This window comes from Marmota marmota, unplaced genomic scaffold (assembly GCF_001458135.2).
Source record: "Marmota marmota marmota unplaced genomic scaffold, marMar, whole genome shotgun sequence".
In the NCBI taxonomy this organism is placed as follows: Eukaryota; Metazoa; Chordata; class Mammalia; order Rodentia; family Sciuridae; genus Marmota; species Marmota marmota.
This window is the reverse complement of record NW_026000016.1, coordinates 13928874-13954620: the sequence shown is the minus strand read 5'-3', so window position 1 is coordinate 13954620 and position 25747 is coordinate 13928874. Positions and strand designations below refer to the sequence as shown.

Genomic DNA, 25747 nt, shown 5'->3' with positions numbered 1-25747 from the left:
AGGAGTAAAAATTTGCTCCCAAGATGTAGACTCTCTATTCACCTCACAAATTGTTTCTTTTGCTGAGAAGAAACTTTTTAGTTTGAATCCATCCATTTATTGATTCTTGATTTTAATTCTTGTGCTATAGGAAGTTGGGTCTAATCGCACATGATGGAGATCATTAGGGCCTACTTTTTCTTCTATTAGATGCAGGGTCAAATGAATGAATGAATGAATGAATGAATGAATGAATATCCCAAGGCGTAGGTAGCACTAGATTACATTTCTTAATATAAATTTTTAATTCAATTATAACATGTAAGAGTACCAAAGTAAACTGTCAAAGTAACCAGTACCCAAATGAGAAAAGATGTTATCAAATCCCCAGAAATCTCTTCTGCCCCTTTCTAATCAGTCAGCCATGGACCTGATTTCTAACATTTTAATTTAAAGATCTTTATTGCTATATAATTCACATGCCATAATTTTTACCCACTTAACGCATTCAGTGACTTTTTGGTAATATTCACAGAGTTGTAGTACTATGGTCATAGTCTTAAGTTTAAAACATATTTGTCACAAAGAAATCTAATTCCTATTAGTAGCCACTCACTGGGTAAGTTTTGCCTGTTTTAAAAATTTGCATGTTGACTAAAATTCAAACAAATTAATAAGTGGGCAAAAGAACTATAAACAGACACTTTTTAAAAGAAGAAATACAAACAACCAACAAGTACATGAAAAACATTCAACATTTCTAGCAAGCAAAAAATGAAAATCCAAACTACATTGAGATTTCATCCTGCTTCAGTCAGAATGGCAATTATTGAGAATATGAATAATAGTAAATGCCGGTGAGGGTGTGGGGGAAAAGGTACACTCATACGTTGTTGGCGGCTCTGCAAATTAATGCAACTACTCTGGAAAGCAGCACGGAGAGTCCTCAAAAAACTAGGAATGGAATCACCATATGACTCAGCTGTCCCACTCCTTGACATTTATCCTGAGGAGCTAAAATCAGTGTACTATAGTGATAAAGGTACATCATTGCTCATAGCAGTGCAGTTCACAATGTCCAGGTTATGGAACCAGCCAAAATGGCCATCAGTGGATGAATAGATAAAGAAAATGTATGTATACACAGTAGAGTTTTACTCAGCCGTGAAGAAGAAGGAGATTACGGCATTAGCTGGTCTGGAGTGGAACTGGAGAACATAGTGAAATAAACCAGACCCAGAAAGTCAAGAGTCAAATGTTTTCTCTTTTATGCAAGAGTTGGAACAAAATAAATTTAAAAAAGGAGGGAGAATCCCATGAAAACACAAGAGAGATCAGTGGAGTGGAGGAAGAGAATTGAGGGGAGAGAAGGACTAGAAAAGGGAGAAATAGTGGAATGAAAATGACCAAACTATCTTATGTATAAATGTGAATATATATATATCACAGTGAACTCCACTTTCATGTATATCTGTAATGCACTACTTAAACACAAAACAAAAAACCTCCAAACAGAAGACCAGTACAGAGGAGGAAAGGGAATAAAGGGAATGGGCAGGAGGAAGGAAAGGGAACAGGACTGAATTGGAGCAAATGATATTCCATGCTGGTATAATTATGTCAAAACAAAACCCAGTATTATGTATAACTATAATGTACTAATGAAAAAAAAGTTTGTTTGTAAATGGAATCAGACTGTAGACTTGATTTTTTTGTTGTTGTTGTTTAATTTCTTTGGTTCAGTTCAGGGTTTCTTGATCTTTATCCTTGTGTGTAGTTGTGGTTTTCATTCTCATTGTGATAGCTCACAATTTATCTGTTCTGTTGATGGACATGTGAGTTGTTTCCTTTTATGCATGAACATTTAAACACTTTTTTTTTTTTTACAAATATAAGTATTTATAGATTATGTACTAAAGTATGAAACTTTTGGGGGTATACAGTAGAATATATTCAGCTATAGAAGATATTGTTAAAGAATTTTCTAAAGGTCTTAAACCAATTAACACTCCCATCAGCAGGATTTGAGAATTTGTTATTCTCCATCTGGCCACACTTGATACATCTGTCATTTCCATTTTTAGCCCTTCTGGTGGGTTATAATGGTATCACATTGTGGATTTAATTTGCATTTTCTTGATGATTAATAAAGTCGAGTACCTTTTTCATATTCAATGATTGTTTGTATAAAAGCTTTTGTGAAGTTCCTATTTTCAAATCAGGTGAATTTTGGCACTGTCTGCTAAATTTTAGTTTTATAAGATGATTATTTCATTGAAGATTTGACTGTTTTTGTTTTTCTTTTGCTGTTCAGGTTATATGCCATATAGGTATGGTGTAGACATCACTAGTTGCTTACCATATTTTCATTCTCTTTAGTAGCAGAACCTTAGTTTATTCAGAGTAATGTACAGTTAAAGCTATTTCCTCTCATAAGACCTTGTGTTGTTGGGGTTAGCCATATGATATGGTTCTACCAGCAAGATATAGGTAGAAGTCTATTTGATGGGACTTTCAGAAATACTACTGCTTTTCTAAGAGTAAGAGACTTAGCAGGCACACCCATTTCACTCTTCCCCTGCAGTTTTGATGCAGTGCTTAGCAGCCATCCTGAGAGAGATGTGGTAAAAATGGCAGAGCTGAAGATAAAGCCTTGTTCTTTGATGGCATCATGGAATCAATGTACAAAACTTGTATTAGGATTCTCCAGAAAATCAGAACCAATAGGAGATATACATAGAACATGCATATGTGTGTGTGAAAAAGAGAGAAGGAATTGGCTCATGCAATCATGGAGGCTGAGAAGTCCCGTTATCTGCCATCTGCATTCTAGAGACTGATAATTCCAGCCTGGATTCAGTGATATGAAGACCAAGGGCCAAGAGAGCCAATGGTGTAAGTTCCTAAGTCCAAAGACTTGAAAACCAAGAGAGCTGATGGCTTAAGTTCCAGGCCAAAGGCAGGAGAGGACTGATATCGTAGCATAACCCCACTTTTTGTGTTATTTAGGCCTCCAGCACACTAGATGATACCCATCCATACTACCAATCCAAATCTAAATCTCACCTTCATGGATACACACAGAATAATGTTTAACCAAATATCTGAACATCCCAAGTCCTAGTCAAATTGACACATAAAATGAACCATCACAATTGCTTTCCGAGCCTCATGAACAATATTGGATAAACTACAGATGAGTTTCTATTATATTTGTTTAATTCAGTCCCTAAAGTTATATATACATATAAATTCAAATGTCTTAGCCTTCAAACTCAATGAGACTTTTGTCAAATGTGTTATGTTCTGAGGTCATATCTATCTAAATTGGAAAAAATCCAACAGTGCCTCATGCTCCTCAGATATAACTAAGCATTCACTTGAGTTGCTTCTGTGGATATTGGTACAACATGATTTTACTTACAGAAAAGCCATAAATGAAACATAATAAAGGCAGTTCAAAGACAAAAAGGTATGGAGTACATGCCAAAAGGAGTTCTGGACTGTTATCAAGATTCTTAGTTGCTCATCTTTTTGGACAGAAGCACCTAGCTCTTGTGTACTTTTCAAATCTCCATTAGAGCTCAGTGGTTCTCCCACTTGCTTATCAAATCTCTTAGACTAGAAAATTGCCGGGTTTTGTTCACAACTAAAACACTCAGGGGTCACTCCAGTGAACTGGGCTGCACGAAATAACCACACAAGAGGCAGAAATACCTTTTTCTTTGGGGTTGCTGTGACAGCTCCTCTGACCTTAAGGGTCCGAAGAAAGAGAGAGAGAGAGTATGCGCGCACGGAGCTCACACTTGCTGACTCCTTTTATTGAGGAGAAGCCATTCAAATGAGGCAAGGGGTCAGGTTTCAGGGGGCTGAGTCTAGCTTCATGATGTCCACTGTCAGCAGATTGACTGACACCTAGGTAGGCCACACCCAAGGGCACAGTAAGATAAGGGGACACACAGAGGGTATTTCCATGGAACATTCTATCCCAAACAGGGCAAGGGGTAATATTACAAAGGAACAGGTGAGCATAGCTCCTCCCATGGGGCTGTAGGAAGACACACCCATGCACAAAGACACCATCACTTGAACCCAAGAAGGGCAGGGCAGTCTAGCATATGGCTGCTGCCTAACACCTCAATCACCCAGCCAGGGAGTGACTAGGTCACGTGTGAGGTTGGTCTCCCATAGAAAATTACTTTCTTAGTCTAAGAGGATGTTTCTGATTTCTCATTTTGGGAAAGTCAGTTTGATATGCTTTGACTTGTTCTTACTACAGTTCCTTGGAAGAAACTAACGTTACACATGGGCCCCAAAATACATGTATTTTTCGTCCTTTATACAATTTGTTTAATTGAAAATTAGCAGTAGATTTTAGAGGTCTCTGAAATTCTAGAGCCTTCTTGCTCACCTTTGATTAGGAACTTTACATTTGACCAGTTATGTCTCGTGAGGGGAGGGCCGGATCTGGTCACGTGTGCTGGTTGTGAAGCTGCTGTCTCAGCTCCAAACACACTCTTGTACTCTGCTTTGCCAGGAGACTGCAGACCACTTCTCTCCTTTGCTGGCTGCAACAGGAATAAAAAAGACTGGAACCTGGAGGAGAGGAGAAGGAATCTGCTCCTTCCTGTTTGCTCCCTATTCCTAAGGATGGCACCACAGATAGCAGTGACAGTTCATTCCTGAAAGAACAGTGGCTTCCAATGTGCAGCATTATTGTGTCACTCAAGAGATCATAGCACCTGCTGGGGCACCCCTCCTCAGGTTTGTAGGTGCTTGCAGAGCTTCTGAGGCACCTGCTGAGTGGTGTCCACTCCTGAGAGGTTTGACCGCAGCGCCTTGAGGTGCCTTCATGAAGCTTCTAAATTGGAATAATCTTTGACTCTTGTCTTTTTTTCCAGTGCCCACATTTTGTCTTCTCACCTCTTCACTGTCTGTTAACATTCAAATTCGATTATCTCTGTTAAAATAATTGGTTTGGTCTTGGTGTCCTGATACAATCAGATTTTTAGCTCCCAAAAATGGTGCCTAAGATCCAGGTTCCCTTCCAAGCCATCTCAGGCTTAGATGGATTTTCCACTAGCATTCATCAACACAGGGTGTGGCCCTTTCCCGTAAATCATGTGGCCCCACCTCTTTGGGGATTAACTAGAAGATTATGGGAAACTTATGTTCTACCTACTCTCTGGTTATGAAGTCCTACCCTTGCTCCCTGTTATCCCCCTACTGCTTTTACTCAGGCTCCTCGAGCCATTTTGTCCATTCATTCCTTTTGCTTCCTTTGTCAGTACCTTCTTAGATTCCCTTTTCTCTCCAATTGGCCTGCATCCTTTTATCACCATTTTAGTCTTACTAGCACCTTCTCCTCATGTCCACTTCTTTCGGTCATACCTCACAATACAACTCAAGCAGAGATCATTCCAAAGTTCATCTCCTCCTGTATCCTGGCTTGTAAGCACCACTAGAGGGACCCACAACCAAGCGTCCAGTGTCAGCTGGCCTCTCTCTGATGGCTCTTCCAATGTTTCATGACTCTGATCTATCCTGACCCAACCGTGCTACCTCTTTTACATCCCACTTCGATGTGGCTTCCCCTCCTTTTTCTCACTCCAGGTTGAATATGGAGGCAATCTTAAGTGCTAGTTCTACCTCAAACTTACTACCATCTTTTCTTGCCTGACTTGGAGGAAAAGTTGTTCCTCCTTCTGTCATAGACTAAATATCATACTGTTCTGCTTTCTTATCACTTCCTAATATATATATCTACTTTTTATTTGCTCCCTCCTTTTGCCCCCAGTGTAATATAAATCTCCCAAGGGCAAAGAACACACATCTGTTTTGTTTGCTGCAGGTGTGGAGGAAAGAGCCCTCATGGTTGAATCCAAGCTTTTTGGCCTGAGCACTGGAAAGTTGGTGTGTCAGTCAGCATTTTGTCAGTGTGACCAAAACACCCAACAAGAACAACTTAGAGGAGGGAAAGTTTATTTTGGCTCACAGTTTCAGAGGTTTAGTCCATGGTCAGCCAACTCCCAAAGTGAGGTGGCACATCATTGGAAGGGCATGGCAGAGGGAAGCTTCTCACCTCATGGTGGCCAGGAAGCAGAGAGAGGGTAGAGGGAAGGAGTGTAAAGGGAAGATGAACCTTCCAGGGCACTCCTCTACCACCCACCACCTGCCTACAATTACCATCCAGTTAGTCCATTTAAGGCAGGGTAGACTAATTAGATTATAGCTATTGCAATCCCATCATTTCACTTCTGAACATTTGTGCATCAACACAGGAGTTATTTGGGGGGATACCTCATATCCAAACCACATCAGTTGGAGTTGCCCATCACTGAGCTGAGGAAGAGTTTGGCAGAGAAGGTCAGGAGTTCAGTGGGGACATGTTGGCTTAATAGACATCCATGTGGAGATGCTGAGTAGGCAGAAAGATGTGCAAGACAGAGAGGGGAGATCCAGTGGAGGTATCATCAGCTTATAGATGGCATAGAAAATTTTTGAGACTAGATGGGAGTGAGCTACAAAAGAGTAATTGTCAATAATGAAGAGTCCAAGGACAGAGCCCTGGGACACTCCAAGGTCAGAGAAGTGAAGAAAAACTCAAGGAGGTTGAAAAGGAGACCCCGACTGTGCTAGGAGGAGAACCTGGTGTCCTGGAATCCACGTTTCAATGAAGCAAGGGACATTAACTTCAACTAATACTGCTGGTAGGTCACAGAAAATGACAACAAAGAATTACTGTTGAATTTGGCATTTTAGGAATTGACCTTAACATGAGTGAGTTTGGTGGAGTGGAGGGAATAAAAGCATGGTTGGAGAGAAAATGAGTGAATGAAGAAATAAGGAATCTACTAGTTTATGGGGATACAATCTTAGGAAGAGAAAAATGGGTTTCTGCTAGAAACCAAACTCGGTGTGGTCCTCAACCTCTGGATCCCATTAGTTGCCCTCCGCATTGTTTATTCTGGTGCATCACAGTTCAGGCCCTTCAGCTCTTGCCTGAGTAAGTGGTGACTTTGCTGCAAGTGTGGCTTTGGGAAAGGCAGAGAGGTCATCCTTCTTTAGGCTCTCTACCCATCCCCACCCTCCCTGGTCTGTGAAAGCCCCTGTCTGCACACTGGAGATGTGTTATCCTTGAGAACCATTCTGCCTTCTCCTGATAACCATGGCCTTTCCCTTTACATGATAACGGGGCCTGTTTCTCTCATCCAGGAGCAGGAAGCTTGAGGACCAGGACTGTACAGAATGCGCACAGCAGGGGCTCTGACGGAGGCACCAGCCTGCTTGCCAGCCCTCCACAGTGGCTCCTATACTCCTCTTAGAATTTTACACAAGAGCTTTCTTGAGCTGATATTCCAAGCCAAAGTCAGGAGCTGGCTATTTTTTACCCTTTCTAGTTATTAGTGTTCTCTAATAATCCAAATAGTAACTGTCTGAAATTACCTTGTTGGCACTACGTAAGGTGACAAAAGAGAAAGGGGGAGAGAGGGAGTGACAGGGAGAAAGGAGAGAGGGCCAGGCCTGTGGAAAGGTAGGAAGGAGTGGAAAATGGCAGCAGTCTTGTCTTTCTGTGTGCGGGCTGCTTCCGTGTGCTCAGCAGAGCTGAAGGAGTCCAGACTTACTTGCTGAGCTGTGACACATTTACATGCAAAAGACAGCCATAATTCCCTTCTGGGTGTGGACTCTTGCAAGACACTGTTTACTTCCTGAGGAAGGAAGTGTCAGACTCTTCCTTGGGCAGCTAGAAGGCCTTGGGAAGAGGAAAATACTCTTCCACTCACTTCCAGACAGATCGAGAGTCTCAATAGATCGTTTTCTTTTAGGCAGGGGTCAGCTGCACTAGTGACCAGTAGTCTAGCTTTCCATCCAGGGTGTTCCTGGAGTCCATACTCCCTGTTTTCCTGTGAGTGAAGAGATGCCTGTGGGTTTAGGGCCAGGGATGCCGTTGCAGCCAAGTCTCTACTGAAGTCAGCCTGTAACCATAAATTCTCCATAGGTGGGGCTTTTTGTCCCTGGGGGCTGGATGGGCTCATTGCATCCTGCACCAAACTGGGGGCAACATGGAGACAGACTAAAAATGATCCCCCAAAGCCTCCCCATCCAAGTTTGTTCTGCCGTGGACTACCCTCGGGGGTGGGGGGGACAGTACACATGGCAGTGTTTACTACACACAGGTAGCTCTTTGTGGTGAACAGTAATACCAGTATTGAAATAGTGCCCTCACAGAGTGATCACTAATCTCAAATCCTATTTGGAGTAGAAGAAACACATGATTTACTACATTACCTTGTATAATTTATAGAAGGAAACGGGTAAGAGGGAATTCACCTCTTATAAACCAATAAGCTGGTCATTCAGTAAGCCAACAAGAATACCTCACATAGACTGAGGTTTAAAAGGGAGCCCACTGGGGCCACAGGCACCTGCATTCCACACTTCTAGATCATGATTAAGCATGTCTCACTTAGAAACAAAATCTCCAAGAGGCAACTGTGGTCTTTTCATTTTGAAAATGCTTTAATAAGTGTTGACAACACTGGTTTGCAAAATGTAAAGGTACTATACAAATTCTTAATACAAAAAGAATAAATTAAAAGCAGATTTCTCTTTAATTCTGCAACTTTGTCTACAACATACATCTTTTTCATTGATTACAGTTGAACAGAATCCAGTAAAATCATTTTACATGCTCTACAGTCAGTTTCAGGAGCAACCTAATCTCTTCCCCCCATTATTAAACTAGAGTCCATTTTACACAACTTGTAATAAACTATTGACATTAATGTATATGTAAAACTTTACACCTAGTTAACTAAGCAGTAATTGGTCGTCTGATAGCACCTGGATGAGGTTTGCTATATTTAGAACTAAACTAATACTGAATGAAAACAAATTGGAATTTTAACAGTTTCAACACTCACCTGCATATAACAAAATTAAAACAAAACAAAAAACAACCTGGCTCACAACGTAGTCTGGTTTATGTGTCTTCACCAGTCTTCTGGCTGAAACAGGCAATTTCTTACATGTATCCAAAAAATCCAATAGGGGCTTTTATCAGACCAGGGACTTTGTATTTCATCATATTTTATTTTAAAGAAATAGGGATATATAAAGAGTATCCAAGTGCTTGCATATAATCACTACAGCGTTTCCCACCACACTGACGATTATCCTGTCAGTCTCAAAGGACTAACGGTTATGAACATTTTGTATCAACTGAACACAGCTAAACAGTAAAACCTGTTTTACTTAATCTGTCTTTACTACCAGACTCTCAGGATGTTTGCTAGAACTGTAATTCTATTCCCATTCCTTTCCTCTCTGCCCCCCAAATCTAAATGTAACCCAAGTTTTTGGAAGAATTTCTGCCTCTTATTCCTTATAACTGAACTGGCCTAGAAAGCTTGATCCAATTTACTTCAGACTTGATTTCAAACCACGTCCATGTTATATCACCTGTAACCTTGCTACTCGTCCCCTTTTCCATTTCTCTTTTGACTTGTCCTGTTGCACAGAATTCAGTCTGATTATTCATCTATCGTGTGGGAAAAATAAAAAATGACCCAATGTTTGCTTTCAAATAGGGAAGGTGGGGGGACTTAAAAGAAACATGCTGTCTGTAGCTCTAATCGTCAAAACAAAAACAATTAAAATACCTCCTCCTACCCAGTCAAGCCCCAGATTCATTAACATCCTAACTAGTTTCTATTTATCCTGCAATTTTACCCCTAAGTGTTCTGAAAACAGCAATCCCTTCTGCAAACTGGTATCACCAACCTAGTCATGCACAGTGGGCTCTGGGGCCCTGATCGTGCACAGAGAAGTGGAAGAGGCTGTGGCCTGCTTGGTCCCCACCTGACGCTCCACTTGACTTCCACTTCTTCCCAGTGGCAGAGGGAGCAGTTCATTTTGGTGTCCATTCTTACCCTCCTGGTCTGGTAGAGTCTATTGTTATTCTTGGATTACACATACATGAAAAACGAAGATTTTTTTTTCTTTTGACACTACAGCTAACTTTAGTTCTGCTTTCCCAAAAAACCACCCCCACCCTGGCTCCTGTCCCTGGCTGTCAAATGCCTTTCCAATAGGAAGTCATTACAAAGAAGAACACACCACCCCCACCCCACCCCCACTTGGCGCCAACAAGCACAGCATACCACCTCTGTGACCTTTTTGTGCCATCTTGAGTAACCCAACTAAGATTGTGCACTTGTTAGTTATTATAAAAGTATTTTTGAGGCCTTTGAAGATTGATGGCTTTCTGGTTGTGTATTAAGCATAGCTCAAAACACATGTAAACGGGCAGCTCCCATCTGTTATTTTTCTTCCTCTTTTGGTATCTGCAGGCAAAGGTAGTGCTTCACGGTAACTGATTCTGCAGTAGGTTACAAGGTCCTTTGGGAGCTGATTTTTTTTCAACCCTGCTCTGCCTGCTGGCTAGTAGACATGTGGAAAATCTTCCTACCTAAGGGCATAGTTGGGTTCTTTGAATAAGTGACACACAGGAGAAGTCGCATCTGAGCTGTTTGTCACACAAGTGCTAACATAAAATGAGCCACAACAGTTAAACATTGAATGGACTGCAATGTGCTTTTCCCTTGGTTTCCCATAAAAAAAGAAAAGAAAAAATGAAACACCTTGTGCAAAAAAATAGGTTACACTTTTACTGGTCGTTTTAATGAGAGAGAACCACTTTTGGCAATTATCACCTTATGTTTACTACAAATCCCCAAAGGAAAGCAGCTTTGGGTCTCGGGCTTCGGCTGAGCCCCCTTCTCAGACCAGGCTAATTGTACACTCTGCTCCTCCCCGAGGGTCTGTTTTCCTTCATGTCCAGACTGATGGAGATTCTGAGTCAGGGAGGCCAGCCAAGACTCCCTCATCTTCACCCTGCCATTGGGTTAGGGTTCCAGGCTCTCACGGAGGAAGAAGTGGACTGTCAAGGGTGATGAGTCAGAGGACGTGATTTACAAATGGTTGACTTACACTGTGGTGTGCAGAAGCAGTTGAGATTCTAAAAGAAATTTCATTGCAGAAAGAATGTCTTCCGCTTGGCCCCTCTTATTTCTGTTTGCATGTAATTATTTTATTTGTTTCTCTTTGGCAGCGTAGAACTGATTGTGATCCTCTGGTGCATCTCGGGGTGTTAACCTTCCTCACTTCTCCCCGCAGACACTCCCTCCCAAGCTCTATTAGGAATATTTCAGGTGTCAACTGAATATCCCCACGAGGCACCCTCTTCTTGAAGTGCTTGGTTGGCCTACAGGCGGCAGGCTGGACGCAGCTTCATAGTCCTTCTGTGGGTAAATCTTCCTGTTCTCTGCCAATGCTACTTATCTGAAGGAATTTCATGCCAGTCGGCTTCCCTGACAGTTCCTGGCCTGGGGGCTGCCAAGGAGGGGAAGCCACCAAGGTGCCATTGAGGATTGCTGACTAGCTCTCTCTGGGCAAGAGAGCCAGGGGACACACAGTGGGACCGGAACCTTCCAGAATGTCTCCTCAGTCAGGTTTTGAGGGTGAAGGGGTTGCGGAGACAGGAGAAAAAAAGTGCTGAGGACCGAAGCTGGTGCAGGTGACAGTGTGTCTGGGTAAGGCAAATGAGAGGCAGTGAGGTGACTCAGAATGGCGTCGAGGCGGTCAGATCAGGCCGGGGCTGTCTCACACGAGGGTCCCGGGCTTGGCTTTTTCCTGCCCATACCACTGGACGTCAGCTAGTTCTGGGTAGGGGGAGGAATCCAGGAAGCAGCTGTCGTTGCAGCCCCTGTGGGGTCCAAGAAGGGATATGAGATGGTTAGAGAGGAGTGGCACTTGGGCCTGCATCAGGGTATGTGTCCACTGATGGAGGCCCTCAACTGATTGTCAGTCTTCCCTGTTTAGAAGAAGTGAGGCCTGATGCACTCAACAGAGCTGAGTATACAGAAAACACTTAGACCAAAAGGGTCCACGTAACCTCCTGACACTTGACATCTGTGAAAGAGGAAAATGCAAGCTAATTAATACTTAACATGGTAGTTTCCAAGCCTGGCTGCACCCTGGAATCATCAGGGTGATCACCAGGGACCCAAAAGTACTCCTGCCTGACCCCACCTGGAGCTGCTAGAATTGGTCTGGTTGTGAGTGGGTGATGGGGGCTTTCGAGGCTCCCCCAGGTGATTCTCAGGTGCAGCCAAGGCCCAGAGCCCCTTGGGCCATTGGGCCATATTCCTTAAGATGACTCTTCCTGCATGATAGTCTCGGGGTTATCTTCCATTGGGCTTGGGGTGGGGTTGGGGGTGGGAGATTTTTATGCTGACCTGGAAGGACAATGGAAATGCCAGGTTTCTCTGTAGTGAGATTAAGGTGATACTCTAAATTGAGTTTTAAATGTCTTTTTAAAATCCGTACTGCTTATTCTGAATATCATCTATTTTTTTGTGATTATAAAAAAAGTGCTCACTTATAATATATAGTAGAAGCTGGGCATGTAGCTCAGAGATAGAGAGCATACTTAGCATCCCTGGGTTTGATTCCCCAGCACCAAAGATAAACAAAGTATATAGGAAAGTATATAGAAGAAATAAAAGGTTTCCAAAAAAGTACTTCAGATAGGCATTACTATTTAAGTTGGGTAGAAATGATTCTTAACTGTTAAGAAGAGATCACACAGATATGTTTGACACCCATGGTCATTTCTAGGGATCATTATTAGGGAAAAGCCTCTCTCCAGATCTCCTAAACTAGCTTTTCAATTCCTCCCCTTTGGCTCATCTTCCCATGCCCAGTTCTAGGGATATAGTGGGGATGGGTGACAGGAAGAGACCTAACCTGATGTAGTTCAAAGAAAAGTGAATTTAAAGAGTATCTTTTTTTTTTTTTTTTTAAGGTGGTGGTGGTGGTGCTGGGAATTGAACTCAGGCCTTGCGTATGCTAGGTAAGTGCTCTATCACTGAGTTGCACCCCCAACCCCTTTTATGTTTTTAGATAGGGTCTTGGCCAGTTGCCAAGGCTGGCTTCAAACTTGAGATCCTCCTGTCTCAGCCTGCCAAGTAGCTGGGATTATAGGCATGTTGTTAAGGATATCTTAATAACAAATTGCCTCATGAACCAGTTTACACTGAGAATAATCAGTCATTCTCATTTTTCTGTTTCATTTCCCAACTTCTCTAGGAACAAATGGAAGAAAGCATTCTATGCATTGTAAATTTTTCTCATTTGGTCTTTAAAAAAAGAAAAATCCATGAAAGCTAGAAAAATCCCAAGCCATCTGTGAGCATACTGGTGTACTTTCACGTGTCCTGTGCTTTGGAGCTCTGGAAATACACCAGGTTAATTCTGTTTAACTGTGGGCCCTGCAGGAGACGTGCTGCTCCTTGGGGGACAATCCACCACCCCCACTCCTACCAGGGGTGGGCATGTGACAGGTCTGCCAGTTACAGCCCTCCAACTAATTACTGGTTCATAGATGGCCAAGCAGGAATGAGCAGCTTTGAAACTATGAGGATGTCAACTTCCTCCTACGAATGAAAGTAACAGGAGCAGGAAGCAGAGTTACGGAGGGAAAAAGAGCTTGTGAGCCCTGGCTCCACCCTACCTTCATCTTCCCAGTACATCAGCCAGTATACACTCTTATTTACTTGTTACATTGGTTTCTTTTTCAAATGAACTAATTAATACTGGCACTTATATAGTTTCTTAAACTCTTGACAGAAATTTGTTTCTGATTAAAAATGTGATCCTAATCTCTTGAGGACAAAATTTTCCTTAGTGGCTTCATAAGATAAAAGGAATCACCTCAGCCAGTTTTTTTCAAAGTAGACTTGTGACATGCTCTGAGGAAATAAAAGGTTCCCTGGACAAATAAGTTTGTGGACTCAGCCTTTCAGAGAACTGCAATGTATGTGGACACATATTAAAAGCTCTGAGAAGTTCTGCATTACTTTGTTTCACCCAGAATTTCCCAAACAGTATATTGCCTATTAACAAAAGTATAAAATGTGTTTGAATCTCTTGTATGTTGGATCCTACATAGTTTCTGGTTGAAACTGTTACAGTTAAAATTTTTTGAGTAATAATTGTATCACAATACAAAGGACCTTTATCACAATTTAATCTGCTTCAGAGGAACTAAACGTCCTTTTTATATTGATCGTAAGACTCAAGGAAAGACCACTGAGTTCAAAGCAGTAGTGTTTGGATAAGGCAGCAGGTTGTTAAGGGCTCCTTCAGGGGTTTATTTTGTCTGTGAAGACACAGTCTAACTCCTGGATGGACCACATTACTCTCCTGTGGCTCACCAGGAAGGCTCCTACATCATAGCGTCCCATTCCACGTGGGAGGTCATCAGATGTTTTTTAAAACTGTAGGATCCTTCTGCTTAGCTAATTAGCTTATTAGAAACCCAATGCATAAAACAGACCAAGCAACATCTGAATGATGGGTGGTGGGATGGGAGAAGCTGGGTGGGAGCCCACCATTTGATTGGAGGTTTGGTCCCCACATAGCTCCCAAAGTGCCACAATATGCAAATAACTGGCCTGTCCTATGCCTGCTCTTGAGAAGGGTGGAACTTAATAATATCCCAGAAAAAGTTGACTGTGACTGGTCTGAAATGAACATTTTCTTTTCAGATTAAAATTTATTTACTAAAAGAATAAAAGAGAGAACAAGATAAAATAAAGCTGGAAGAAAAATATACCATCCATCCCTTAGATATTTTACATAGATTATTTCTTAGTGACTCCCCCATCATTACTGAATTATCTAGTAAGTGGTTTTAAAAGCTACAAATATTGCTTAATATCTTGGTATCTTTTGCTCATGTAACTGAAAAGAGACTTGGTCCTGGGAGCTCAGACAAGCCATTCTTCTCATTCAGTACAGATTCAGTGAAATCAAGAAATACCACATGCCAAGAAAGCACAACACAAAACAGACTGTTAGGAAGCAGCTATTCTTCACAGGTAATACAACAGGGAGTCACTGAATAGGTCTCCCTGGCAAATTTAAGTGAGTCATTCATGATCCTAGGGGATCTTTCTAATGTTACCCAGGAGAGTGGCCTAGACCTGCAATACCCTTGGCCACCAAGGGTCCTGGGAGTGGTAACTCTTGAGTCTGCTAATGCCCACCACTGCCCTCTGCCCAAGGGGGCTTTCCACTACAAAAATGCCCCTTCCCAGTGGTTAAACTCAAGAGACACACAGGGGTGCATGGCCCGCCAGGGGCTGGCTAAGTCAAGGAAGTTGGTGAATTCATGAGCCTCCATCACCCACATCTCAGTGGAGTTTGTGACTATAACTGCTTGACATAGGAAGATGGGGGGTGGGGTACTGTACAAAATCTTGGGGGGAGGAATTTCATTCAGCAAAATGACTTTTATAAATTTTATAAATAGATTTTATAAAAGTACATTTCAACAATGGCTTATCTTCATCTCTTACTAAGTGTTGAGCAATGCTTTATCTCCATATCTTTCTAATAAATGAGAATATGGTTAACTTACAAAACCAACTGGCAGTACACACTTGGGCTGCTGAACAGTGCTGCAGGTGTCTCAAAGCCAGGGTGAAGAGGCCTTCTAGAGCATCCTTGTCTTACTTGGACTGGGCATGTGCTGAGGCTCAGAATTTTCTTTTCTTTCTTTCTTTTTTTTTTTTTTTAATTATCATTTCAAGCTGACACATCACATTTCCACAGCAGCTTCCAGTCCTATTTAATTCTCAAGTTCTCTTGCCATTCCCACCTCCATCACTGTAGCAGATGGTCTTGTCCCTCTAGTATTGAAGGAATGTTGCTCTTATGACATCACTGGCTCTTTCAGTCTCTTCTCTGGCACCAGAGGAAAAGGTGCCCACCTTCCTCTGAGGAGCAAAGCGCCTGCTTTCCTAATCCTCATCTGTCCACTGTAAAAATTGTTCCAAATTTCTCTCTTGACTTTGTTCATGATCTTATCCTAACCTACTTTTCAGGCAGAAGTTCTTGTTCTCTGCAGCAAAATGAGACTCTCTGTTGTTGCCCAAGTAGCCCCTCTTGTTTCTGCCCCTGGGTTTGTGTCCTTAGAATGGCCTCCCTCTGCTTCCAGCCAACTAAGCCCCCCCCACCTGTTGCAATCTGGGCTCACAGAGCATCTCCATTCGCTCAAAATTGATCCCTCTCCTCTCTGAATCCTTTTAGCATTTTAACTTTTAGAACACTTACTATGTGAGTGTGGCAGTTTCTTACCCTTTACCTCCTAACAGATTTTCAAATTGTGATTTTAACTTGAATTTCTGGAACTGTAGGTTCCTGGAATATGGTCCACATTCATTTTTTTTAAATTTAATAAACTTAATATTTTTGTTCACTTTTGCATGGTGTTCTTATATTTTTAGTTATCACTTGAAATGATATTTAATTTCAAAGATGTGCAATTAATTAGACTTTAAGGTCCCCAGGTCTAGGGATAGGTTCAGGTGTCACTGTCTACCTGATGTCCATAGTAGCAGCGCTTTGCAAATTTCAACAGGCATTTGATTTGGTAGTCCTGTGGTGCCCAGGGACCTTTCTAATGAGCTTCCACATAGTGATAAGGATGATGCTAATTTCTGGATTACATTTTGAAAAGCAGGACTCTACAGCATCTGATACAGCACTCAGCTGTCACTCGAGAATGCTGGAATGCAATTATGGGTGATGTTTTCAGGTGCTTCTGGATCAGCTCACTCTGCCCTTGATGGTTTGAAACTTAAATTGCAGTGACACTGTTCTCCTACACGCTGACTACTAAGGAAGTACAAACCTCTGCAGATCTTTGTATGTACTTAGAGCCTGGGAAGGTCTAAAACATACTGTGGGGATCTTTTCTGGGAAGTAGCATTGGGAATGCCCAACATCTGACATAAAAACAAACATATAAACAAATAGTTTCACATGTAACTAGAAATAAGACATAAAAACAATGGCTTCCACACCACTCAGATGTTTCCTTCTGGAAAATCTGACATGTGTGAAGACAGCACAGAGGTAGTACATCTGGGATCATGAACTCACGGGCAGTAAGAACAAAACGTCCCCTTACGATACCTCTATTCATCAGTACTTTGGTGAGGTGGAGACTCAGACCCATCCATAATGGGCGAGTTTTCTGTTGCTTCTCTGAACAAAGGAAAGCAGAAGGAGGAAGAGAAGAGAGGTCATGTTAAAGGGAGGAATCGACACGCACATGATTAGTAGCTTATTAATACCTTGGAAAGACCCGCTGATTGTACACCCCAGTGTTAGTAAGGAGTCATGCAGAACTTTCAGTCCCCATAATTTTAGTTGTGTTAGGAAAGCAGGCATTGGTACATTTTACCCATGGTCTCATTTTCACATCATTAGTGATATGTTATTGTCCATTATTGATATTATTCATTAATGATAATGTGGCTCAATCTGGCAAAGTGGTTTATTTCAGGACCAAAATATCTTTTTGTTTCCAATTTCCTTGAGTCCTCACTAGCTATATATGGTGAATCAGGCACATTTCAAGACCAACTTACGTGAGTAGGCATATGAGAGTGCTTGTGAATTTCAGAGCCTGTTGTCAAAATAATATATTTGGAAGAGGTGAGACTGGGCATGATCCAGAAACTTTGGAGGATCCAGAGAGGCATACTGAGATCTGAAAGCTCCCTATCTGAATGAGGTGGTTTAGCCACTGGAGGCATGTATACAGTGTGTCATTCTTTCCCGAATTAATCTTGGGGACATGCTTGCACTCTCAGACCTGCAGTGGCTGTCTAGATACAGGCTAGAGCTGGGCTGAGTGTGTCATGGAAGTGAATGTTAGTGATCAGTAATTAAGATGGGGTAGCTACTGCCAAAAGGCTGATAAGTAGGAATGGTCACAAGAACACTGTAGTTGGGATTATGGAGTCTCTTAATTCCAAAGGAATGAGAGGCAGCATGAGATAGCAGTGGGTGTCAAACTTGAGTGTGCTTCACAACCACCTGGAGTGCTTGTTAAAAAACACAGTCTCTAGAGCCCACCCCAGAGTTTCCAGTTCAGCAAGCTCCCCTTGAGCCCAAGAATGTGCATTTCTGACAAATCAGGGGAGGCTTACGCTGCTGGTCTAGAGGGTCCACATTTTCAGACAATTTTTCATTTTCCACCACTGGCATTGTGGAGAAAAGACAGGATTTGGGGGTCACAGCTGCAGCTGTGTGACTTTGGGCCAAGTACTTCTTTTCTCTGAGCCTAGTCTGTAAAATCAATAGATCCAGATCTTCTCCTTGCCAGGGTGCAGCACATGTACGTTAGAAGAAGCTCCCAGCCTTTGAGTACACAGCAAGCACTCAATAAGTGTTAGCTCCGCCTCTCCACATCAAAACCAAGGCTCCAGGAAGCCTGGCATAAAGTCACTACAGATAAACTGGCAGCAACAAAAATGCCAACCACGGGGGTCTGAGACTTGGCCACTAGAGCCAATGCCAAGACTGGTTTTCTTGTGATTCAGCTCACAGATGGCGGTCAAACTTTCCACACATCCTCACCAATGCTCCAGCAAGCCATAAACTGTGGATTAAACTGGACATGGGACCCCCTTGCTCCTCTAACCAAGAAATATTAAGAGACAATGGCTTAGGAGACAGGGGAGGCAGCAGGTGAAGCATAAAGCAGGTTACCTGTACCTATGGGACCTCTGGTAGATAATGACAGCTTTACTGGCTTCAGATTGTAGCACTCTAGGCCTATGTTTAAAGCTACAAAAGGAGCTGAATTCTGGTTGCATATATTTTGCCATGGGCAGCTTCTATTTAAAGGTTTCAAGGTGCCCAATCCCCTTTGTTGACCAGTGCTTGGCCTGGACAGATGCCTGTTTTTTAAGATGTATCCTGTTATTAAGATAATGAATACACTGAGAAGCATGTGAAACACCTGGCCTGTGTATACCACAGGGCCTTCTCTAACTCTTCTTCTCTCTCTCTCTCTCTCTCTCTCTCTCTCTCGTGGCACTGGAGATTGAAGCCAGGTGTACTCACTGAGCTACATCCCCAACCCTTTTTATTTTTCCTTTTGAGACAGTGTCTTGCTAAATTCCCATCTGATCTCAATCTTGTGATCCTCCTATCTCAGTCTCCTGAGTTGGTGGGAATACAGATGTACCACTGCACCTGGTTCCCCTCTGACATTTTTGCCTGGCATTTTGAGTCAGCCTGGGTATCAACTAAACCCAAATCAAATCTTGTCTGGAATCCTGACCAAAGAAATACATTCCTACTTGCTTCCACCTCCCCTGTCCTGGGGATCACTACCTACTTTAAAAGAGACCACACTGACTTCACTCCTAAAAGAGGGCCATGAGGCAGGGCAGAAGGTGACAGCAAGTCATGGGGCTTCTTTGGCAAGGAAGCAGTTTTCCGATGACATAGCTTTATGTCACTAAGACCTTACACAGATGACAAGTCAGGAACCTGGAAGAAGAGCCAGGTTAAAGGACTGGAGGGAGAACTCACCCAGTCTGCCAGGTTAGGATGTGGTGGGGACTGCTTGGGGGGGTGGCTCCGATTTCACTTGACGGTGTTGAGCTTCTCTGGCTTTGAGGTAAGGCAGCTGTATGTGGGTGACATGGGAAAGATGGAGAAGACGGGTCAGACCTGATAAGGGTGCTTAGGACTCATTGGACTATGCAACCTCAATGGTTAGGGGTCACAATTAGCAGGGATGCAGGACATGACCCCACAGTAGGGTCTCAGTGACCCGATGGCAGTCACAGTGGGGAAACATCTCTGTTGCCCCCACTCCTGTATCCCCCTGTTGCATTTTCTCCCCCAAACCATGCATTTCCATTCAGACTCCTAGGTCTCAACCTGATGCTCCACAGTCTTTTGAGGGAGAACTGGGCAGGGCTAGTGCAGAAAGAACTTTCTCTGGAAAGCAGAGAGATAGAGATGATGCTCCCCTCTATGACAGAGCCTCCAGAAAGTTCTCCGAGCCTGCTCTCTCTGCTGTTTCAGGCTCACCATTTGCTATTTTAGTACCCTTCAAAACAGGCAGAACTTTTACTCATCCAAATCTGACTACTGAGAGTTTGTTGATGTGGACAACACAAGTCTAGTTGGGGGAATTCAGCAGGAGTAAATCCTACTTAGATGTATGCTTTGCTTTCCTGGGAATGGAATCCTTTTCTTCAGTCAACCTTAGATACAGCTTGTTATGGTTTAGATATGAGGCATCCCCTGCTCCCCCTCCCCTGCCACCCCAAGGCTCATGTGTGAAACAATGCAAGAAAGCTTAGAGATGAAATTATTGGGTTATGACAGTCTTAATCTAATCAGCACATTAATCCCCTTATAGGCAGGTAGGTTGAGGATGGAGGAGGTGGGTCACTGGGGGTGTTCTTGGGATATATATTGTGTAAGCTGAGCTTAGACCATCTCTCTGCTTCCTGGTGCCATATCCTGAGCTGCTTTCCTTAACCACACCATTCTGCCATGATTTGGGCCCAGAGTAACGGAATTGGCCATCTATGGACCAAGACTTCTGAAACTGTGAGCCCCCAAATAAACTTTTATTCTTCTAAAACTGTCCCAGTCAAATCTTTTGGTCTGTTTTGAAAAAGCTAAAACACAGCTTCCTAAAAGTTTTGAGCCTAAAATATGTTCCAAAAGATCTACCTAATCTCTTTAAGTAAAGCAGATCTACTAGATGGGCACTGCATTTTTTGATAGAAAACATAAGCATGCCTACCCACTGATATTTACAAACTGCCAGAACTAAGGGTCACGCACAATCATGCCCTAAATTGTACATGTAATGTGTCCATTGTCAAAACTTGCCTGGGAAATCAATGGTAAATTTCACTGGGTCAATTTTACAGACCAAGGAACATGAAGAAAGTTGTAGGATGTTGGAATCCATGGCACGCTTGTGATTACTGCAATCATTTTTATTCTGGTCTCTGAAGTTTCTCATATGACCAATGTACCCTAATAACTGAGCCACTGGGGGATGTGGAGGCAGAATGCAGAAGCCTGGCATACCAGTTCTTCCACTTTGCCCTGGTCTCTTCCAGACTCCAAGAATCTCCTTCAGTCCCCCAAGATGATCCTCCCCACTATTATTCCTACTTAAGCAAGTCAGTCCTTGACTTGGAGCTCCTCCTGTTTGTGCTCCCATTTTACTCTTGCAGTTTTATCACTTCTATCTCAAAATCCTCTTCCACTTTCTTTGCCTACAAGTCAGGGGGATGTAGAACCTCTTGTCACCCTGTTTATGAGTGGTGCAAGTATGCAAATGAGTATATGACCAATGAGGCACATGGTCACTGATGGACCAGTAGTGGTTATTATCACCATTATTATTTCTTTAAATTTTTTTTTAGTCATAGATGAACACAATATCTATTTTTATGTGGTGCTGAGGATCGAACCTAGTGCTTCAAATGTGCTAGGCAAGTGCTCTACCACTGAGTCACAACACCAGCCCTTACCATTATTATTTCTTAGAGTAACTTCTAAAACTTATTAATGGAAAGAATGGTTTCTTCCATTTTTACTCTATTCAGTACTGCTCAGTGCTCTGAGTACAAAAATATAAAGCAAACGTTAGTTTATGGAAGTTTTCAGTAGTACTATAAAGGGGACTGAGAGCACTTTATAAAAGTTACTTTGTGGCTGTATCATAACATTGAAATGGGAAAGCCAGGAGCAGTCAAGAGGTATTCATTTAGATATCCATGTCAAATACAGAGCACAGAGCACTTCTTTCCTCAGCCAGTTTATCCCCACCTGGGAGGCACTACCAGAAACCTCTAGGCTGCAAGATCCAAGTCCATCCCCCACCCAACTTTCCTTTGCAGGGGTATAAAGAGGCGCCTTGGCCGGATAAATTCTGAGAAACCACTTCACATAACTTTCTCAGATGTCTGTCCTTACAAGAAAGTGGCTGGAGGAATGATTTGCCCCTCAGTCCACTATGGAAGGTCAGATTTCCTTTATTCCACAAGACCAGGGTTAGAATGGGAGAGTCCCGCAGATGCAGGTCTCCTACATCTGACAGCAAGGTGACCAGAATTAATGATTCCTTCCCCACTGTGAGGTCTAAGGGGACCTCCTGGTAGATGGCACCCAGATCACCCGGCCGTCCCTCTCACCTGACGTGGCCTTGCACATCTGGGGCATCCTGGTGACCCTGCTGTGCGCCACAAAGGTGCTCTGGGAGGAGGTGCTATACTGCGAGCCGCTGTCGGAGGAGGTGGAGCTGGTGTGCGACAGGCGGCTGTGCTCCTTGTGCGAGGCCGTGGAGCGCTGGTACCACTGGCGCAGCTCATCCGACACGGCGGCGCGGCCCGCGCCCTTGTCGTGGGAGCCCTCGCGGCCCAGCGACGGAGTCCTCAAGATCTGCGAGCGCGACGGCGTCAGGCGGCCCGCATCGCCCTCATCTCCGCCACCACGCCAGCTCTCCTTGAACAGGCCTCCGGCCGTGTAGGAGTTGGAGGTCTTAAATTGCGCCTTGACGCTGTAGTGGCCCTCCTGGTCGCTCTCCAGGCTGCGCACCACCACGGGCGTGGCGCTGCCCTCGATGTACAGTGGGTACTCCTTGATGCGGTACTGCGAGCTGGGCTGGCTCTGGCTGTGCAGGTACACGCCGCCGCCCGCNCCTTGGACGGCGAGTCCTCGGCCAGAGTGGAGTAATTGGCGTTCATCTGCGCCGGGTAGTAGTGCTCCGAGCTCGAGTGGCTGGTGCACGATGAACAGTCGTCCATGGGGTCTGAGCCATTGCTGCTACGAGTCCGCGGGGTGTAGAAGTCGGGGCTCCCCGTGTCGTTCTCCGAGCCCAGGAGCTTGCCCTGGGACTCCAAGCTGGAGCTCCGGTGCCTAAAGTGCAGTGCGAGGCTGTGCAGTCGCGTGGGGCTGATGTCCACCGACCTGCGGGGAGACGCGGGCTTGGTCTGGGGTCTCTAGGGGAAAGAGTGCCAAGGAGGCCGCTGGACGCCTCCACTCATTGCACTTTGGAGGCACAAAGCACACGCAGGCTCAGAGGGCCCAGCAAAGGAAGTCTAGGAAATTGGGATTCTAGGCGGGGTTGCCCTAGCAATCCACGTGCTTCCCCAGTTCGCACCTGAATAGGGAACTGCTGATACCTGGAGGTGGGGCCAGGAGTCTCAGCTTTGATTCCCAGTTGGGGGTGGGACTGTGCTAGGACTCACACAAGGACTTCCTCCTACGTTCTGAGCTTTAAAATATTTTTTTAAAGGTAGGAAAGGATTCTGTAGATACAGGCAATACCGAAGAATCACTAATTTAAGTATTATGTTAAACCCTTTTATAACCCTCTTGTAAGTTAAAAAAAAAAAGTTCAACAGAAGCCCTTTCATGTGGTTTAACCAAATGTTACCATTAAACTCACATAAATGGATATTCATTTCCTGTGAAGATGCTAAAGTGGAGGATCCATGGAACACCAAAACACTTAAAAATGTATGATGCGAATTATACTATTACTTTGTCTATGATTCATTCTGCTTATTTGAGTTCACACTATAATTATCCATCAGTATCACTGGGCAAATGATGGGATTTACAGGTGAAATTTCACCTTGGCCATGTACCGGCAGAAGTGAGCTCTTGTTCTGTCACTAAGGTAGAACTGGAAGCCTCCACCAAATGGCTTTCCACAACCTGGTTTTGCTTCTTTTTAGAAAATGAATGTGCGATTCGTGAAAGCCTAATTTTTGCCTGTTTCTTTTGCTCTTCACAAGTTTACATTTTGAGGCCTTAAAGGAAGTACCAAATAAATTTAGGGCTTGGCAAAAAGATACATGAGGACTATCAAATGAAGACCTTCCCATCAGTACACAGTTGTTCTGGTCCCTGCTCTTCCTAGGCCACCCTGGCATCCTGTCCTTCCTCTGTTTCCACTGGTAAAGCTCAGTCCTCCTTGACTGTCTCTGGGAGCCTGGGGATTCTCCAGTAGTCTCCACGTGTTACTGCGTGTGGACAGTGGTCTCTAACTTCAGTTACACTAAGGTAAGCTCACTGCTGCCAGCTGTGTATTCTGCTTCATTTAGAGAGAACCTGCCTAACAGTTTCAGGCCTTATTCTACCTCACCTGGCATTTGGGCTAATCGGGCCAGGGATGCTTCATTGAAGGAAGGGCTGGTCCAGGAAGGTGAGTGGATTGAAAGCCCAGTGGACTCACCTTGTGGAATGGACGTAGTGGGGGCTTCGGACGCGCAGGTCTGGTGTGGATGGCATGCTAGACTGGGAGTTCCAGTGCGGGAGGCCGCGGATAGGACTGTTCTGTAAGGAGCTGCTTCCTCCTCCTGCTTCAGCACAGCTTCCTGTGCTGGGGAAGCGCTTGTGGCTGCTGAAAGACAAAGGAAGCCATGCTGGTCCTTCCCGACTGCCGAACCTTCCCCAGCAGTCTGACTAGCTTGGACAGGGATCTCGGTGTGGGGAGAGCTTGCCAGGACTCCCGCCCTTGCTCCCACAGGCCTCTACTGTGGTCTCCAGCCTTTCCTCCAGCAGTGGGTGGGGGGCCTTGTCCCTTCGCCCCACACCTGCAGGCAATGTGACATGAACACTCTCCTTCGCCTTCTCGTAATAGTGTGACAATTCTGTGAAGCCCCTCTCCTTATGGTTTTTGTTTTCCAAGAGACAAATACCTGTCGGGGCACCCACTTGGAGCTTTATAGGGTGTAATTAAGGGAAATGAGAAAAACAGAGAAGTGGACCAAAAATGCCTTCCAAAAAAAAAAAAAAAAACCCTCTTTACAGTATTAGCCAAGAAATGAGCTGATAATGTACAGCTCAGATTACAGCTGTTGGCTCCAGAATTCTGTTGGAAGATGGTTTAGGGTTCTGAACCACTTTGGAATTCCTATGAGTGGACTCTCATTTGCCTTTTTTTTTTTTAAGAGTGCTGCCTAAGATTTCCTAATTAATTCCTGTGGAATTTAACAACATTAGAGCCATCTGCCAACACATTGAGCTTAAGCCAAACCCTTTGGATAACATCTGCACCTCAGGAGGGTCAGCAGCAGAGGGCGCTGTGAGAACAGCACTGCTGAAAGGCAACCCTGTAAGGAGGAACTAGATTGAGTTTTGGGATTTGTGGGTGCTATTTGGAATAGCTCTTGGATTCTGTCCAGATGTGTACAGTGACTTCATTTTGGGCTTCACTACCCGACTCACCCGGAATGACCGTGAGAGGAGCGTTTCTTGACCTTCTCATAAGGCTCATCCAAAGAGGACTCACTCCACATTTTGGGCTTTATGGGTGACTTGTCATAGTCGTTGCGGTGATAGTGCATCTGCCTGAGTCCCTCCAGGGACTGGGGAGGAGGAGGCCTGTTGTGCGATGGTGGCCGAGGAGGAAGTCCCTTGTGAGGAGACTGTAAGGGGGATATTGTGCTGGTGACCTGAGAGTCTTCTGCACAGAGAAAAGACAGAGGAACTGAGCATGGATCATCCTTTCCACAAACTCTGAACCACTGTTGCCACCCCAGTGCCACCGACATCAGCACCTGGGAGGCGCACAGGCAAATAACACCTTTGCTTCACTCAGGCTGGCCTCATCACTCTCCTCCAGTTGCCAAGACAATGAGGCCAAGTCAAGCCAAGCCAGAGTCAACCAAGCCTAAACTTCAAACAAAATTAAATGGGAAGAGAGGTGTCATTTTTATTAGAAACGAATAAAGTCTGAATTTTATTCAAGACCATTAACAGATGTTTGCTTTATACCAAACAGCAAAATGCAGTTAACACTTATTATATTGCAACTTTTTTTCTTTTCTTTTTTTTTTTTTTTTTTTTTTTG

The 25747-nt window shown here is 43.8% G+C and overlaps 1 protein-coding gene across 1 annotated transcript in view; it reads right to left on the bottom strand.

Annotated features, from left to right (window-relative positions):
- Nucleotides 1-8477: 8477 nt before the first annotated feature.
- Nucleotides 8478-25747, bottom strand: part of Frmd4a (FERM domain containing 4A) — a 574514-nt gene continuing 557244 nt past the window's right edge. The window contains 6 exon segments of the mRNA XM_048809187.1: nucleotides 8478-11746; nucleotides 19441-19537; nucleotides 22080-22586; nucleotides 22589-22854; nucleotides 24128-24295; nucleotides 25123-25360. Coding sequence (XP_048665144.1) covers nucleotides 11644-11746; nucleotides 19441-19537; nucleotides 22080-22586; nucleotides 22589-22854; nucleotides 24128-24295; nucleotides 25123-25360 — 1379 coding nt within the window. The 3' untranslated portion in view covers nucleotides 8478-11643.